At 46.0% G+C, this 19,421-nt stretch overlaps 1 protein-coding gene across 4 annotated transcripts in view; it reads left to right on the top strand.

Annotated features, from left to right (window-relative positions):
- The window catches only part of ADARB1 (adenosine deaminase RNA specific B1), a 105,730-nt gene extending 87,597 nt beyond the window's left edge, over positions 1–18,133 (top strand). For all 4 annotated transcript variants that reach the window (XM_075607145.1, XM_075607144.1, XM_075607142.1 and 1 more), the window contains exons 5-11: positions 2,295–2,409; positions 2,555–2,723; positions 3,548–3,696; positions 4,145–4,313; positions 6,591–6,772; positions 7,140–7,318; positions 15,518–18,133. In XM_075607145.1, coding sequence (XP_075463260.1) covers positions 2,295–2,409; positions 2,555–2,723; positions 3,548–3,696; positions 4,145–4,313; positions 6,591–6,772; positions 7,140–7,318; positions 15,518–15,694 — 1,140 coding nt within the window. In that variant the 3' untranslated portion in view covers positions 15,695–18,133. The remainder of the gene's footprint in view (positions 1–2,294; positions 2,410–2,554; positions 2,724–3,547; positions 3,697–4,144; positions 4,314–6,590; positions 6,773–7,139; positions 7,319–15,517) is intronic.
- The last annotated feature ends 1,288 nt before the right edge of the window (positions 18,134–19,421 follow it).

A 19,421-nucleotide genomic window follows, 5' to 3' on the forward strand; every position in this document is an offset into this window, starting at 1 on the left:
TCAGTCAGTGTGTGTGTCAGTCAGTGTGTGTGTGTGTGTGTGTGTGTATGTGTGTCAGTCAGTGTGTGTGTGTGTGTGTGTGTGTGTGTGTGTGTGTGTGTGTGTGTGTGTGTGTGTGTGTGTGTATGTGTGTCAGTCAGTGTGTGTGTGTCTGTGTGTCAGTCAGTCAGTGTGTGTGTGTATATGTGTCAGTCATTGTGTGTGTATGTGTGTCAGTGTGTGTGCATGTGTGTCAGTCAGTGTGTGTGCATGTGTGTCAGTCAGTGTGTGTGCATGTGTGTCAGTCAGTGTGTGTGTATGTGTGTCAGTCAGTGTGTGTGTGTGTGTGTGTGTGTGTGTGTGTGTGTGTGTGTGTGTGTGTGTGTGTATGTGTGTCAGTCAGTGTGTGTGTGTGTGTGTGTGTGTGTGTGTGTGTGTGTGTGTGTGTGTGTATATATGTGTGTGTCTGTCAGTGTATGTGTGTCTCTCTTTGTGTCCTGCCCCCTCTCTCCTGACTCCCCCCCCCCCCCTCAAAGGCAGGCAGAGCTGCGGACCCGCGGCAGCTCTGCCTGAGACTCTCCTACTCCGGCGATAAAATTTTGAGCGGCGCCGCCACATGTCAGTGGGTGGGTGGGTGGGTGGGTGGGGGGAGCGGCGCCGCCACATGTCAGTGGGTGGGTGGGTGGGGGGAGCGGCGCCGCCACATGTCAGTGGGTGGGTGGGTGGGGGGAGCGGCGCCAGGGGCTAGCGCCGCCGCATGTCAGCAGCCGTGTGGGAGAGCTGCGGGACTCGGGGAAGCAAGAGGGAGGAGAGAGGCTGAGCAGCGGCTCCTCCTCTCACAGCCCATGGCAGCGGGCGGTGGAACGGCGCCAGTTAGGAGCGGCGGCTATCGCCGCCGCATGTGAGCAACTGGGTGTGTGGGAGGGTGAGGGGTGTGTGGGAGGTCCTCTCTCTGCCGGAGTACTTGCGCGGCTTCCGCCATCTTATTACACCCGCAGCACCGGAAGCTCTGCGGCAGCCATCTTGCTATACCCATGGCAGTGGCCGTTAGGAGCGGCGCCGGCGGCTATCGCCGCCGCCGCCGCCGCATGTCACAGCAGATGCGTGGGCAGCATGTCACAGCGGGTGTGTGTGGGGGAGCAGCGGCTGTTAGGAGCGGCGCCGGCGGCTATCGCCGCCGCATGTCACAGTAGATGCGGGGGGGGGGGAGGGGGGAGCTGTGACGTCACTTCCGTTTCACATTTGTCCCCCATCTCTCCCGTTTTACCCCATCAGAATAGGTGCCACTAAAGAAGTTTCACTTCAAAAGTATTTGAAGGCTTCTTAAAGCTGCAGTTCAAGCTCCCGTTTTTTTTTTAGTTTTTTTTTAACTTCAATAGTTTCATGTGGGCAATCTCTACTTACCTAAAGAACTGTATAGCTGCCAGTCAATTCGTTCTCCGTCTATTGATCGGCAAATTTTGGCGACATCTTTAAATATGGGGAATGTAAATCGTTGCTATAGGAACAATCATGCTTGTTAAAATAGAATACAAGAAAATTGGTCTTTCAAAGTTGTTTTTTTTAAAACAGAAAATGCTAAAAGTATTTTTTCTTACTACAGAACTGATTTATTAAAAAAAACACACATGTAGGATATTGACTGAACTGCAGCTTTAAAGCAGCCGCCTACGCTGCTGTGTTTTTTTTTTAATTGAAAAATTTCCCCTTTAATATGTGCATCAATACAAGCCACACAATAAGTAATTAGCTCAGTTGCCGATCGATCCGCTCTCCTGTGATGGATCAGCGAAAATTTGGCTCGGGGGTCTAGTAAATGGTTGTCGGTTCACTAAATGGCTGTCAGTGCAGCAGAAGAGGACCAAAGATGCAAAGTTCTGTGGGGAAGATCATGTGATCAGGCAGTCACTAGATACAATTGGTGCACTGCTAGAGAGAGGGCAGGGCTCAAAAATGGGTGTGCTAGAGTCTGTTTCAGAAGAGGAAGGGGATGTGACTTTGTAAATGGTTGCTATAGAAACAAAAAATGCTTGTTACATTATAATACAAAATGTCATTCAGTTGTTTTAAAACAAAAAAAAATGCTGCACGTATTTTCTCATAGTGCAGAACTGATGTATTAAAAAAAACACACGTAGGACATTGCTTGGTCTGCAGCTTTAATAGGGCAACATCACAATGTATTTTTTTGTTTTTAATAGGTGATTATTGGACTCTGTTTAAGTGACTAATTTGATTAGAGAACCAGTGTGAGACCTGGATGGGACAGTTCAGTACAACTTGATAAGTTTTTGCTCCTTTTTTTTGTCTTTCAGGTTCTGGCTGATGCCGTTTCACGCTTAGTCGTGGATAAATTCAGCGACCTGACTGATAACTTCACATCGCCACACGCGCGACGAAAAGTTCTTGCTGGAATTGTCATGACAACAGGTACATTATGGCAATCTGTAAAAGGACATGATCTACCAATCGTCATGATGTTTTGGTTAAATTTGCGATTTTAGTCCTTTCCATAACGTGCTTTTGGAGTAAACTGTGAGTTACCTACATCTACTGTTTCTAAACCGTTTCCTAGGTACCGATGTGAAAGATGCCCAGGTCATCTGCGTTTCCACAGGGACAAAGTGCATCAACGGGGAGTATATGAGTGACCGGGGCCTCGCCCTAAATGACTGTCATGCAGAAATTATAGCTCGCAGGTCTTTGCTTACATTCCTCTACACACAACTTGAACTATTTATAAGGTGAGCAAAAAACATATTTTGTCTGGCCACCTAACCTTTTTGCAGCAGCATCTTGCATGTTGACATACAGTATTTTAAGAAAAAATTGAGGTATTCAGGTAGGGTGACATTTAGAGAAAAGGATTGCTGATAAAGATATGGCAATTGTCAGTTCCCCATAATGATGCTGTTTTTATTGATGCACTGTTAGACAGGTGCCGTGCTGGTGAATGGCATTTGTCTGCTCTCAACTGTGGCGGAGCGGTGAATCCCAGCATCTAAATCTTAGGTATTTGAGGTCTTTTGAACAGAATGAAAGCAATCGTTATAAGTGGAACCAAATAAGTAGAGTGGTTTTATTCCTTTAGATTTTGAAGGTGCGTGTACTGATTTGGGTAAACCAACCATTTGAAACTCTTTCATGAGAAAATTGAATTATCTACTTTCAATCTCCTGCAGGAAGGAGGTAGCAAATAGAAGTATGGTTTAGAATAGCTTTGGGTAGATAATTTTAAGGGCTTTACAGTTCAATACAAAATAAAGCCTCTGAGGTGTAGTTTAAATAAAGTATACTATAACGAAATACTGCTAAAATAGCAAAATGTGCATTAACATTTTCACCGCCGGAAGATTTCGACAATTTCTTGCAAATCCTGTGGCAGGGAATTGGCTAACCAATTCAACACCATGTAAGTCTGTAACCCCAATTCCCTTGCTGCTAAATCAGATAATAGGAGTTTAGCTCCTCACCGCCCATATACGTGAAGACTTTACTGAAAATATGACTTGGTTCATCATCTTGCTGAAAATATGTTTTTCCGTAACACACACCTTTCTATTTTCAGCACTAAAGAAGATCAGCAAAAGTCCATATTTATGAAGGCTGACCGAGGGGGATTCAAACTGAAGGATAATGTCCAGTTTCATTTGTATATCAGCACATCACCCTGTGGAGATGCTCGCATTTTCTCCCCACATGAGGCTGGGCAAGAAGGTATGAAAGATAGATATATATATTATTTATTTTTTATTTAAGTCTTGGCTTAGTGGTGGTTCTCTGAGCTGATACTAATTATCACCCTGACCCCTGGTGCTTAATGAGCGTAGGAAATTACCACGCGTCCTCAATTCTTCAACCTGCAGGCGCACTGCATACAACAGACTTGACCGTGATCATTTCCGTTATCAAAAGTTGTACCAAACTTTAGAGATGCTTGGTTGGAGATGTCTGAGATTTTTTTTATGACCGAAAGCACCAACAATGTAGCAGGGATTTGAATGTACCAATTGCAGTGAATGGTTGAATCTACCAATACAAAGGATATATATATTTTATCCTTTAAAAAAAAATATATATTTTTTTTTCTTTTACTGCTTTGATTTCATCAGATACCATCAGTGTAAATGTCCCCGGTAATTTTTAACATTTACATTCTTCACAGATCAAGGGGACCGCCACCCAAACCGTAAGGCGAGAGGACAGCTTCGGACCAAGATCGAGTCTGGAGAAGGAACCATTCCAGTCAGGTCCAGCAACACCATCCAGACATGGGACGGTGTGTTGCAAGGAGAGAGGTTGCTTACCATGTCTTGCAGTGACAAGATAGCAAGGTGAGGATTTAAAGACCTGCTCCAACAATCGGATCATTTCAGGATGTAAAATCAAATCCCTAGCATGGTAAATTCAGCACGCATTGTCTTCCAAAGTCCACATTCACGTCGATTAGAATATTAATTAATATCACTTTTGGTTGCCCTTTTAATTGTGATGAAGATAGGATTAAAAAGGATTAAGAAAACCAATGCCTGATCAAACAGAGATTTGTGATTTGAAGCCTAATCTGAGTAAAATGTTAATGTTTTCTAAAGCTAATGCAGGATAGATTGTTCAATTTCCTCACAGTACGAAATGTTAATGTCATTGGCACAATATTTTCTCAATTAGTTAATATCTAAGACCAAATGTTGGGTTTTCTGGTATGTTGGATTCGTTTTCTAAACTTTTGGTTTCTGCAGGTGTATTACAATACATGATGAAAGATGGAAGACAGGGCACACGGATTTGAAAAATAACAAATTAATTTATTAAGCTAACACAACGTTTCGACCACAATGGTCTTTATCAAGTGCAAGAGGCTTAATGATCAAATCCCAAATGGGCCCTTATATAACACCCACAATACCCAAAATGCTCACTATTCAATCAACCTAAAAATACGTGTGTGGTGCTACCTCCTCATCATCAAGAAGCGATGTCTTATCTGATGTGAAGAAAGACCCTACTATCTAATTTATATAGTGTCCACTAGAACATCCAGTAAATAATCCTATGTCCGCAATGTCACGTGATCATGATCCCCGACGTCATCATCCGTCTCGGGTTGTGGAACGCAACCTTGTCATCTCCTGGAACCTCCTTGCGCTGCGTGTCACGGCTCCTTAGCGCTGCGTGTCATGCCTCTTGGTCTTCCGATTTCCATGACGTCATCTCGCTTCATGACTCCGATTTGGTGGCATCTGGGTCATCTGATCCCACATCATCAATGCTTTGATCCACTACTGTGGCGTCCGGTATCCCTTGGTAACGGAGGTGATGATCGTCTGGATGTAAACATACACTTTTGATCCGTGTACATGAAACAAAGGGACAAAAAAGGGGACTATATAAACAAAGGTGATAAAACAGGGACTTTCCCAGGATACTAAAAACTAATGTGACCAGTGGGAAAAAAAACTTTAAAAATGTGGTCAAATTATATCCAATGGCTATAACGAAATCAAACAGGAATATAGATATGGGCATATCCATAGCGGTAACAGCAAACAGTGGCAGCATCACTAATAAAAACAGTTACAGCAACACTGGAGCAATGTTTATCTATCTTTAATAAAACAGCTAAGGGACAAGAAGTAATTTAATCCATTAGGATATACTGTGTAAAGTGTGTATCCAATATGCCTCACGTAATAATAAAACATCCTTATCTCTCCCTGCTTTAGCCTTTTTGATATTCTCAATCCCCATTACCCTGAGAGAAGACACTGTGTGGCTGAAGTCAGAGCAGTGTTTTATAAGAGCAGGATCTTCAGCACGAAGCCCGATTTTGCTCTTGTGCTCTATGAATCGGGGTTTTGAGCATTCTGGTGCTTTTGCCAATATAGCATTATATAAGGGGCCATTTGGGGTTTGGTCATTAAGCCACATGCACTTGATAAAGACCATTGCGGTCGAAACGTTGTGTTAGCTTAATAAATTCATTTGTTATTTTTCTAATCCGTGTGCCCTGTCTTCCATCTTTCATCTTGTATGCTAGGATTGGATGCAGCCTTTCGTTAATTGACAAGAGCACTGGTAATTGTATTTAAAAAAAAAAAAAAAATTTGGTGTGCAGCACTTATCCTGTACATCAGTAAAAAAGGGTCTCGACATATCTGACATCCAACGCGTTTCACCCACAGAGGGCGTTCTCAAAGGGAAGGTCCTTGGGAAAGTACATTTTGGGGGAAATGCATTGGGCTATTTTTTTATTATTATTATTTCTATTTGTTAGTATCCTACATGTCTTCCACAATATATTAGATATTTGTTTGTTTTTTTTACTTTTGCAAATGAGTGTCAAGACAATTTTTTTTTTTTTAGTGTGTGCTGGACTGCCAACTTTTTGGGCAGTAGTGTGTACTTAGAACACCTGTTTGCATCTTCCTTGAGTGTCTAATTTGTGTGTGTGTGTGTGTGTGTGTGTGTGTGTGTGTGTGTGTGTGTGTGTGTGTGTGTGTGTGTGTGTGTGTGTGTGTGTGTGTTCGCACGCCGGCCAAAATATTTCAGTATCCATATAATCAACAGATGTTCTAAGAAATGTATAACATCTGACCAATCATACAATCTAGGTGGAACATTGTGGGGATTCAAGGATCCATGTTTAGCCTCTTTGTTGAGCCAATTTACTTCTCAAGTATCATCCTGGGCAGCTTATACCATGGTGACCACCTCTCAAGGGCAGTATACCAACGAATATCAGATATAGAAGATCTACCACCACTCTATGCTCTCAACAAACCCTTACTTAGCGGTAAGTCTTGTTTGGGCTAATTATTATTACGAGCATGGTTATTATTTGCTGGTTTAATTGCGCTTTCAACCTCCATATAATGATACAGTAAAAAATCTGCATATTTTTTAGCTCGTGCCTGTGTTCTAATGGAAGAAAAGGAAGGTTTCAAATTAAATGTAGTGTTGCATAATTAGTGGTTAAAATGGTTTAAAAAAGAAGCAATGATTTAGTGACTGATTAAAAAAGGAAAGCAGATCCCCCTAGTACTATCACTTGTACTAAAACTTTCCATCATAAGTGTATTTATCATACTATTTTTTTGGCAGTTTATCCAAATCAACTTGTTTGCAACGGGATCCTTCTAATGTAATTTTTTCCCTCCTAGGGATTAGCAATGCTGAAGCCCGTCAGCCTGGCAAGGCTCCTAGTTTTAGTGTCAACTGGGCAGTGGGAGACTCGGGCCTTGAAGTTATTAATGCTACTACTGGAAAAGATGAAATGGGTCGGGCATCGCGCCTGTGTAAGCATGCTCTGTACAGTCGATGGATGCGTATTCATGCAAAGGTAAGTTTCATGAAGTTAAACAAGGGAATGAATCCTGAGGCAAAGAGTGCCCCACCAAGGTGGGGAGACACAGGAACATCCCTGTAGCATGCACCAAGCTGGGGAGACACAGGAACATCCCTGTAGCATGCACCAAGGTGGGGAGACACAGGAACATCCCTGTAGCATGCACCAAGCTGGGGAGACACAGGAACATCCCTGTAGCATGCACCAAGGTGGGGAGACACAGGAACATCCCTGTAGCATGCACCAAGCTGGGGAGACACAGGAACATCCCTGTAGCATGCACCAAGGTGGGGAGACACAGGAACATCCCTGTAGCATGCACCAAGGTGGGGAGACACAGGAACATCCCTGTAGCATGCACCAAGGTGGGGAGACACAGGAACATCCCTGTAGCATGCACCAAGGTGGGAAGACACAGGAACATCCCTGTAGCATGCACCAAGGTGGGGAGACACAGGAACATCCCTGTAGCATGCACCAAGGTGGGGAGACACAGGAACATCCCTGTAGCATGCACCAAGGTGGGGAGACACAGGAACATCCCTGTAGCATGCACCAAGGTGGGGAGACACAGGAACATCCCTGTAGCATGCACCAAGGTGGGAAGACACAGTAACATCCCTGTAGCATGCACCAAGGTGGGGAGACACAGGAACATCCCTGTAGCATGCACCAAGGTGGGGAGACACAGGAACATCCCTGTAGCATGCACTCGTTGCTCGCTAGAAATATACGTGTGGGAAAATAACCCGTCGGAGCGTGGCTGTACCTAAAGAGTGACCAAGGCTGTGCCGTGAAGGCCCACAGGTGATCAGGACAAATGAGTGTCCCAAAGCAATGTTGTGTAAAATGAATGTATTAAAAACAAATGTAATAATATATGAAGATAAGAGAGGGGACCAATAAAAGCAAAACTACAGAGCCACCGGTGTCTGGCTCAATGCAAACAGCATAAATGGCTATAAAGAAATAGTAGCTCATAGAGAACCAACATGCAAATATATCCGGTGGAGTGGGGGATGGGAGTCACAGTTAAATAACTTTCCTGGAACCAGGGTCACGAATGATGTATGAATGATTCCAGTAAGCTCAACTCATGTCCTCCCTCTTCCAAAGCATGACAAGTCCTTAATGTCTTTCTTAATTTTATTGCAGGAGTAGAAAACACAGGAACTTGTAGGTGTAGTGTAGGCAGAGAGTGCTTCTCCATGTGGGATGCTTCTATGGGGTTAGACTATGGTAAGAGAGAAAGGCCTTACCAGGGGTGGATGCAGACAGGTCTGTACTCACTGTAATCTAGGGTGGAAAAGGAAGTAAGGGGCAGGGGTGACACTAAAGGTTGAGTGGGACTGCACTAACTGTCAGCAAAAGACAGGGGAGAACATGGGAAAGTCCATTAACTGGGAGGACTGGAGAAGCTGCCGTAGCAGTTCACTGATTACGTGCTCAGAGGCAAGAAATGCAACATTGTTGCATGTTACACAGGCACAGTGTGTGTATGTGGAACCAATGCCTGCAGCTGAACTTAAGGAGCTGACAAGCAGAAGGGGGGTCGGGCAGGAATGTGATTCTTGTTCCATGACACTCCTCGTCTGGTATCTGGAGATACCACTATATAACTGGAATATGTGGAACATATGTGCAATGCATAACAAAGATAACATCACATTCTCGAACAATGCAAGAGTCCATGTCCACATAGCGATGTGACACCGGCCGGTATCACTGGTATCAAGGTCCCTTGGCCAAGGTTCTTTGGCAAAGGATGCAGGGTAGATGCACAGCTCCAGGTTTGCTGGTTGCACCACAATGTCTTTGTATAAAAGTCTCTGGCACTGTTTCCTTTTAGTCTTGTAAGAGAGCAGTCCTTTTGTCTCTGTAGTTTCACCCACAGAGTGTATCCCCTTGTAGGCATACCAGCCGTGGCAGCCTGTTGCTCTATCACCCGGCGTTTGGCAGAAGGAGAGGGCTTTTGGCTCCTTGTGGGAGCGGATTACTGTCCCTGGAAAACTGGTTGTCGAATGTAATCCAATAAAGAGGGCGTCGTTCAGGGAGACTCCCTGAAGCTGAGCGCTGGGGTTGAACATTACCCGGATTTGATCGGGTTCCTGAGGGTGGTAGGCCCCAGGTGATTGGAGGTACCGACATTCTTCGCCTTCCGCCATTAGAGGTGCTGGCTTTGCGTGGCCGGTAAAGAATATCTTCTGGATGAAGACCACAAAGTTGTTTTTGGTCTCTGGTTCCCTTTGTGGGCCGCAGAGGTGCGAGGTGAACCTAGAGATGGCATGTTCTCCATTGTTTGGGAAGCGCCTCCTTGGTGAACGGAATGGTAGCGGAGTCACCCGACTGCTTAGTCCGTCTTTAGAGAGCTCCTTGACAGTTAACCTCGGGAATCCTCTATCTTCCCTCGATGGTGTTTGTTTGTCATCGTTCCTTGTTGTCTGGAACGCTGTGCACCGTAGTTCATCGGTACATTTCTCTTGCACGAGAACATCTCCGTGTAGTTTGGTGAAACGCTTTTGTGTTTCTTTGTTGACTGCCATCGGGAGGTTGTTTTCTCCCTGGACATGACGAAGAACAGTCTCTTTTGTCCTTGTAAATCCTTTTGGGAAATGTCTCTGCAACTGTCCCCTTTTACGTGTTTGAACGAACAGTCCTTTTGACACTGTGGCTTCGCCTGTGGGGCGCAATCTTTTGCGGCTATGCCAGCCGTGGCAATTGGTTGCTCTGTTGCTTGATACTCTGTGGAGAGGAACAACTGTACGTCTTAATTGTGCCCTTGCTCGCGGGAGTATTGTCTGATTGTTTGTTGTTTTTAGGACGATCCCTTTGTCGGTCACCTTTGGGAGGTTACTCTCTTCCTTCGGTGGAGTCGACTCATCATCCTTGGCTGTCTGGACTGCTGAGCATCCTAAGCCATTGTCGCATCCCATCGGCGTGAGGATGTCTTTGTTGGTCTCAGGGGTATGACCTTGTCTTTCCTCTTCACTTGGCCCTTCGGTCACTTGGAAATGGCCAAGACATGGTTCAGAGAGAGATGTGTGTCCACATTCTGTCACCTCCGTTCTGCGGGCATCAACGTAGTCTTGCCCGTGCTCTTTGTTAGTGCATGAGTTGCCCACTATCACCCATCCTAGGTCGAGTCTTTGGGCGTATGGCGCGTTGTGGGGTCCGTTGTGCTGTTTACGGACTTTATGTACCCTCATGATGTCCCTACCGAGCAGCAGCAGGATCTTGGCGTCTTGTTCCACCGGCCGGATGTGGTTGGCTATTCCTTTGAGGTGGGGGTAATGGAGTGCCACGTCTGGTGTGGGTATCTCGTCCCTGTTTGTGGCCATGTGGTTGCACTCGATGAGTGTGGGAAGGGGCATGTTCACTTTGCCGTCTATTGAGCATATGGTGTAGCCATTCACTCTTCTCCCTGTGGTCTCCATTTGCCCTGCGCACGTTCTGAGAGTGTAAGGAGAAGCACCATCTTGTATGTTAAACATGTCGAAGAACTCTGACCTGACCAGTGATCGGTTGCTCTGGTCGTCGAGGATTGCGTACATCCGAATAGCCTTCTCAGGTTGTCCCTGGGGGTGCACTGCGACAAGGCATATTTTGGAGCAGGACATTTTGTCACCTTCTTTTCCGCAAACTTCGGTGCGCTGAGATGTGACGGATGTTGACTCTCCTTCTTCTTTCTCTCCGCCATGCTCCGCTATGGAGGATGGGTTCTTGAGTTGGTGGAGTGTCATCGCCTCTGGGTGTAACGCTGTCACGTGCTTGTCACTCTCGCACACTGTGCATTTGATCTCTTCCTTACAGTCCCTGGCTAGATGGGTAGTGGAACCGCAGCACTTGAAGCAGACTCCGAATTCTCCAAGTAACCTCTTGCGTTCCTCTAGGGACTTCATCCTGAACCCAAAGCACTTGTTGAGTGGGTGTGGCTTCTTGTGTATGGGACATTCCCTGTTTGGGTCCCTTGGTTCCTTATCTCCGGCGACCGACTGATCGGGAGTAGTTTGGGTCGTGGGAGGCACGTCCGTCCTGCGGGCCGAGATGGGTGTTTGGGGTTTACCATATCTCGTCGCTGGTCTCTCGTTCTTCAGGCTGCTCGCACTGTATGTGGTTTGCGCACCTAAGATGAAACTGGGATCGTTCCTTGTCCTTGCCGCTTCGCGGATGAAGCTCACGAAGAATGAGAATGGGGGGAAGACAACCTGCTTCTCCCTTTTGTATTTGGAACCTTGTGAAAGCCACCTTTCTTGGAGGTTGAAGGGTAGCTTCTCCAGGATGGGTCTAACTCCACGAGCTGAATCTAGGGCGTTGAGACCTATTAAGGAATGGTCTTTCCTTGCGAACTCCAGTTCTTGCAGCAGGTCTCCAAGATCTCGTAACTTCGAGTAGTCTTTAGTTGTGATCTTGGGGAAGCTCTCGATTCTTTTGAAGAGTGAATCTTCGACTGCTTCGGGGCTGCCATAGGACTCTTCTAGCCTTTCCCACACTAGGTCAAGACCTACTTGGGGTTGATGCGCGTTTGCCGTCCGAAGTCTCTGCGCTTGCTCCCTGGATACGTTCCCCAGGAACTTGACTAACAGGTTGAGCTCTTCCCTTGCTGAGAAGTCCAAGCTGTCGATTGCGTCTTTGAACGTGAACTTCCACGTCCGGTAGTTCTCAGGCCGGTCGTCGAAGCTGATGAGTCCTGCGTGCACCAAGTCGCACCGGATCATGTACTTGGCTATGTCTGTCAGACCTGAGACGTTGGCGCGTTTGCCCCGTTCTGAGGTAGTTGCTGGGACGGTCTGTGCGGTCGCCTCTTCCTTGGCGTGGACGCGTGATGGCTGCTGCCTAGTGTGAGGGGCTGTTTTCTCCCGCGTGGGTGTACCTGGATGGCGAGCCCATTGTGGTGCATCCGTGTGCGCGCCTGCGTGTGGATCACTGTTGTGGCTGTGGCTATCCCAGGCAGCATGTGCCATTGCAGGAACGGCATCTTCTCCTCGTGGGCCTAGCAGGTCTTCGGTATCTGTGGAGTCGCTCCATCCGTGTTGAGATGGTGCGCTGGTGTTTACACTGAAGAGGCTCCTTACGTAGTCTTCAGTGCGTCGGGCTGGATCCTCTGAGGCAATCCGTCTGTACGGTAGCTCCCCGCCATCCTGTTGCGCGGCTGCTTCTAGGACTTCAGCTTGGGCTATGGCGGCGGCGGCTTCCTTCTCTTGATTAAGTGCCTCTAGATTCGCGTCCAATTTGGCCTTTTTACGCGCCGCGGCAGCGGCGGCATTTGTAGCGGCGGCGGTAGCAGCAGCGGCGGCATTGGCAGCGGCGGCAGCGGCGGCGGCATTGGCAGCAGTGGCAGTGGCAGCGGCGGTGGCGGCGGCATTCTGCTCCTCCTCTTCTATGCGCGCTCTTTCTGTCCTTACGGCTGCCTCTCTGCGACTATATTCAGCCCTGGCACGTGCGGCCTCTGCGGCGGCTCGCGCTTTGGTAGCGTTTGTGCTTGCGCTGGACGCGTTAGACTGCGCTGATCTTGCTGACCTTGATGAGTGCCTGGATGTGCTTGAGCGCTGCGATGCGGTTTCCAGCAAAAGGTCTTTCCTCTTACTCTCGGCTTCCGTGATAGAGGTTCGCACGCGGCTGTCACGTGTCAAGTCAATATTGAGCTGTAAGTCCCTTTCTTGCAGGCTTTCACCGGTGTTAGCCCTGGCCAGGTAAGTGACGTATGCCTCTGATAGCTCTTGGTAGCATAGGTGATCTATCTTTAATTGAGTTATTGCCTGCTCGAGCTGTTGCACGGAATTGCCAGCGGCGGCGACATTGCGTATCCCAAGTGTGGTAGTGTTCCAGGCCAACTCTAATTTAGCGCGGTGCGCTTCAATGTCAGTCTCGTATTTTTCGCGGGCCTTTTGTGTCAGTGTGACTGTCCGTTTGGGCCTTGCGCCTGCCTGCGCCTGTTGCAGCTGCGCAGCGGTCTCTGTGTCTGAGAGATCGCTTTCCTGCGTGATGTCTGGTGAGGCTCTGAGTTCTGCCATGCTGTAGGTGTGTGTAGGCCTTTGCCAGTGCGTGTGGCGTGCGGTCTTTTACCTTGTCAGCGATGGGCGTCTGTCTCAGATGATGCCGAGCGGTGTCCTGCAGCGTGCAGCGTTGGGGTAGCTGTACTTACAGGTGTCCGTTGGCTCCTCACTGTGGGGCTGTGCAGCGGGTGGGCTCAGACAGAGAAAAGGGCAGTTGGTAATGGTGAGAGAAGCACTGTTTGTTGCAAGGCTGCCGTGCAGTTTGAGCTACGTCTGTGAAAGCTGCAGACTGTGTGCAGTTGCAGACGCTGCTCTGTGTAGTCATGGAGTCTGGAGTAGCAGCTCCTGTAAGTGTCTTTAGGGCACAGATATCTTTTCACTGTTCTGTTTAAACTGCTGCTTGTTTTGCAGAAAGCTGTAGCAGTTTGCTGTATAGCTGTGTAGAGCTGCACTTTTGTAGCATAAAGGCTGTGAGTGATAGCTTCTGCGTAGACCTCTAATACACGGTCTCTCTCTTACTTTCCTGGAACCAGGGTCACGAATGATGTATGAATGATTCCAGTAAGCTCAACTCATGTCCTCCCTCTTCCAAAGCATGACAAGTCCTTAATGTCTTTCTTAATTTTATTGCTGGATTAGAAAACACAGGAACTTGTAGGTGTAGTGTAGGCAGAGAGTGCTTCTCTATGTGGGATGCTTCTATGGGGTTAGACTATGGTAAGAGAGAAAGGCCTTACCAGGGGTGGATGCAGACAGGTCTGTACTCACTGTGATCTAGGGTGGAAAAGGAAGTGAGGGGCAGGGGTCACACTAAAGGTTGAGTGGGACTGCACTAACTGTCAGCAAAAGACAGGGGAGAACATGGGAAAGTCCATGTTCTGGGAGGACTGGAGAAGCTGCAGTAGCAGTTCACTGATTACGTGCTCAGAGGCAAGAAATGCAACATTGTTGCATGTTACACAGGCACAGTGTGTGTATGTGGAACCAATGCCTGCAGCTGAACTTAAGGAGCTAACAAGCAGAAGGGGGGTCGGGCAGGAATGTGATTCTTGTTCCATGACAATAACTAACTGGCGCTAGATACATACCCCTACACACAGTAGAATAAGAGGAATGGAAAAGGGTGGGAGACTAATGGGAACAAGTGGCACGTGGGAGAAGGATGGGAAGGTACCCTAATCTCTGCACCTCCGCCAGTCCTCGGTCTGATTCCCAACACAAGGGAAATATAAGGTCTGCACGAAGGGGTAGAGTAACCACAAACTGGTGCTATTGTCCAAAAAGTGGGGTCAGAGCCCCCCCCCATATACTCGTGCTACAAATGTATGAGAGATGCACCAGGTAAGTGGATAGCCACTACGCAGTGCAAGACGGTAAACCGCTGCCGTGGCAGCAACTGGCATCAAAGGTGCCAAATATATCTCCAAGTAGCCAGGGAAATGAATACCAAATCGCCAATGACATATATTTTATACTCTTTTAGGTACAGCCACGCTCTGACAGGTTATTTTGCACACGTATATTTTTAGCGAGCAACGAGTGCATGCTACTGGGATCTTCCTGGAGTCTCCGCACCTTGATGGCGCACTCTCTGCCTCCGCATTCCTTCCCGTGTTTTGTTCAGCGCTGCTCTTCCCTAGTGCACCTGCTCGCTCCATACAGTTCACTCTAGCTTGAGTGGGTATCCTCCATGTTATCCCAAGTTTCATGAAGTGTTACGCTAATGCGCTAATAGGTGTCACTAGTGACATACAGGTTTAGACCACAATAATCTCGCATCTGCTTGTGAAATCTTCAAGCAGCACTTTATCTAATGAAGTCAACCATGCGCGAGCTTGCAGAATCAGAAATGAGTGAGTATCAGTCTAAAATATAATTTTTGGGGACTTCCTGCTTTATAAAGAATGTGAAGTCCTTCAGAACAGTTACATTTTCTGTTCCTCAGTGGCCTTTTTAGCTCCCTATAGACACAAGTAAAAGTAACATTGCTGCTGCTGCTGCGTTGAAGGTAATTTACGTACATGATTCTGTAAAATCACCAAAGCTAGTCTGGTAAAGGGTCTGTTTTGGGGCTTTCTAGCATAACTGGCAGACCACTAAAGGTCTGGAAGTGGATAGCGCCAGCCGAACGGAGTTGACGAATGTGAAGGTCCCATGGCCTTTGTCACCCTTTGCCGTGTCTTCTGTTTTTCCTGCACAGTTGTCTTCCAGCCTGAGGTCTAAAGTCGGGAAGCCCAATCTGTATTATGATATCAAGCAGTCAGCCACAGAGTACCAGTCTGCGAAAGAATGCGTCTTCAAAGCCTTCCAGAAGGCAGGCCTAGGAGCCTGGGTAAAAAAGCCCATAGAACAGGACCAGTTTTCTCTTGCGGTTTAACCCTACGGACACATCATCGTAAACATTTTTTTTTATTTTCCGTCGGGCAGGGATGGGGGGTGGGGGGTGGGATATGGTCATTGGTTGATTAAAACCTAGGCTATGTTTTCCTTGTATGTCTGACGTGCCAACCATCCTCCACTGCCTTTTTGCCCCATCACCCTCCCAACCCAATGTTGACCAAGCAACATTATTTTTTACAGGATCTGAAAGAGTTTTACATTTATTTATTTCTTGGTCACCAAAGGCAATACGACGTTTTCTGTTCCTGCCTGCACCGTTACTCGCAGTGAGACTCTGTGGCTAGCTCTTTCGCCGCTGGTAATCTGTAGATACATCAGTGTTGCACACAGAGGCTTCTCAATCGACAGCTGAGCTGAAATTACTTGGGATGTGATCCATTTCGAAAAAAAACTAATTGCAATAGTATGAGATATTGCAATCATTTTGTTACCATAGGTTTTACACTGTATATTTGAAGTGGAAGTCTGTGTTGAGCTTGGTTTGTAAATGCTGCCCTGCTGTTCACATTAACATACCCTGGAAGCAGCTCCCTGTACAGTCCTGCTCTACCCTGCCCTACAAACCTTCTTTTCTTTTCGCGGGGTATCGGCAAACGCTTTCCCCTCCTGCAGTGAAAAGGTTTAAAACCAGCTGCTAAGCATTTGTGTCCTGCGTGTCTATTTATTAATGTGTGGTTACGTTTTTAATATGAATCTTTTTATTCCATTTTTACCTCTCATTTACACACATTGTGAATTCATATTTTTATCATTGTAAACTGGAACAAAATGCATTTGTATTTTCCTCGCTTTCTAGAATAGGGTTAGCTGTAAAGCAGACCTACTTAGAAGCAGCTTGTTTGCTGGAAGCGCAATATATTATACAGACGATGGACTTTACAGTGTTAAAAGATATTATTACGGGGGAGAATCTAAAATGTATTGATTATGTTTCGTTTTAAACAAAAAGATGATTTGTGCAAGTTTGATATGCAAAACGTATGTGCAGAGGCATCAACATTTGGTTCGAGACTGAGGGGGAAAGAAGGTTGCAGGTTTTTATGTACTTGTCTCTCCACCAGTCTTTAGTGTCATTGCATCGAATATTTTATTTTATTCAAATGTAATCAATGTAAAAAGCCAATACATTGCTCATGTTTAAATTGAAAATATGGCTCCAGGTTAGTAATAACTTGCATGCTTTTAACACTAAAAAAAAAATATATTTTAAAACATTTCCTGTACAAGTTTATCTGAGTCTGTTTTTGAGCTGGCTAGCTCCTAGTACTGTATGTTAATGACAATATTTCTATGCTGAATCTCAAGTCGAGTAATGTTGCACGGTTCAGGATACAAACACAGACTGCTTTTGTTTTTTGGAGTTTTTAATTGTTTTACTTTAACTTAAAAAAAATTTGCAACCATCAACCACCTTTAAATTGGATTTATAGTCTCATTTACATGATATCTGCTGCTGCTGCCATTATGAGCAATCAAAATGTATATGTAGGAAATCATTGAATGTTTGGTCATCTGTCCATGTTTCTGCGCTTTGTCTCTGAAACATACAGAATAAACTTTTGGGGATTGTTTGCTCAGACTGTGTATGCAGTATGTAAGGGGATATATGCGTTTGTGTGGTCTGTCCTCCAGTCACTTTCTCTCTCTTTCTATCCTTTATTTGAATTAAAACTTGTTCTTTGTGTGGGGTAGGGGTCGGGAAATCTGTTTAAACCATTTGGCACACTAATCTTTTTCCTGTTGCTTGAGAACTTTTGCTCAATACATTGCATGTTCACCCATTTGTTGTGGAGTCGATGCTCGCCGACTAAAACCAGAAAACCAAGACGCATCAACAACTGATATAAAAACTTTTTTTTTTTGTGTCCACTGTGATTTTTACTTTGCTTTTTGTTGTATCACTTCATCAAAATATCTACTAGTGTTTTACAAAGCACAGAGTTTTTAAAAATTACTGCTGGTTTAATTGGTACTGTTACAAGGACTTATCCCTTTTTAATGCAGCCTCAGAGCTCTGAGAATCCAGCAGAGAGAGAGTTAATTGCAGCCACTCAATTAACTAGTCTCCACCTGGACTAATGAGAGCTCAGTAAAAAGCCTCATGAGACACAGGAGAGAGATTACTGAGTTCACGTTTGGGCTGATAGGAGAGCAGAGAAGCCTGCACACAGACACTGTCTTGAGCACAAAGGCTGTGCTGAGGTCAAGACACCCAGACACCTATATTTCCTGGATACAGAGGAGCAAAACAAACTTCAGGCGCTAACTATGAATGGAATTGTATTGTATGTCTTTATTTATATAGCGCCATTAATGTACATAGCGCTTCACAGTAGTAATACACGTGGTAATCAAATAAATAACAGATAATATAAATAACAGATCATGGGAATAAGTGCTTTAGACATAAAAGTAACATTAAGGAAGAGGAGTCCCTGCCCCGAGGAGCTTACAGTCTAATTGGTAGGTAGGGAGAACGTACAGAGACAGTAGGAGGAAGTTCTGGTAAGTGCGTCTGCAGGGGGCCAAGCTTTATGTATCATGTGTTCAGAATAGCCACAGTGCTATTCATATGCTTCTTTAAGCAAGTGGGTCTTAAGGTGGGTCTTAAAGGTGGATAGAGAGGGTGCTACTCGGGTACTGAGAGGAAGGGCATTCCAGAGGTGTGGGGCAGTCAGTGAAAAAGGTTTAAGGCGGGAGAGGGCTTTAGATACAAAGGGGGTAGAAAGAAGACATCCTTGAGAAGAACGCAAGAGTCTGGATGGTGCATAACGAGAAATTAGGGCTGAGATGTAAGGAGGGGCAGAAGAGTGTAAAGCTTTAAAAGTGAGGAGAAGAATGGAGTGTGAGATGCGTGATTTGATCGGAAGCCAGGAGAGGGATTTCATGACAGGAGATGCTGAGACAGATCTAGGAAAGAGTAGAGTGATCCTGGCAGCAGCGTTTAGGATAGATTGTAGGGGAGACAGGTGAGAGGCAGGAAGGCCAGACAGCAGGAGGTTACAGTAATCAAGACTGGAGAGAATGAGGGCCTGAGTCAGAGTTTTAGCAGTCGAGCAACAGAGGAAAGGGCGTATCTTAGTTATATTGCGGAGGAAAAAGCGACAGGTTTTAGAAATGTTTTGAATGTGAGGGGCGAATGTGAGAGAATAGTAGAGTGTGACCCCCCTAGGCAGCGTGTTTGGGCTACTGGGTGAATGATTGTAGTTCCAACAGTAATGTGGAAGGAGGTAGTAGGGCCAGGTTTGGGAGGAAGTATGAGGAGCTTTGTTTTAGCCATGTTGAGTTTAAGGCGGCGGAGGGCCATCCAGGATGATATAGCAGAGAGACATTCAGAAACTTTGGTTTGTACAGCAGGTGTAAGGTCGGGTGTTAAAAAGTATATTTGTGTGTCGTCAGCATAGAGGTGATTATTAAACCCAAAAGATGTTATTAGGTCACCTAGAGAGAGTGTATACAGAGAAAAGAGAAGAGGTCCCAGGACAGCCCTAGGGTACCCCCACAGAGAGATCAATAGAGGAGGAGGAGGTGTTGGCAGAAGAGACACTGAAAGTACGATGGGAGAGGTAGGATGAGATCCAGGATAGAGCTTTGTTCGGAATACCAAGAGTATGGAGAATGTGAAGTAGAAGAGGGTGGTCCACGGTGTCAAATGCTGCAGAGAGGTCGAGTAATATGAGCAGAGTGTAATGACCTCTGTCTTT

This window comes from Ascaphus truei, chromosome 7, assembly GCF_040206685.1.
Source record: "Ascaphus truei isolate aAscTru1 chromosome 7, aAscTru1.hap1, whole genome shotgun sequence".
Classification (NCBI taxonomy): domain Eukaryota; kingdom Metazoa; phylum Chordata; class Amphibia; order Anura; family Ascaphidae; genus Ascaphus; species Ascaphus truei.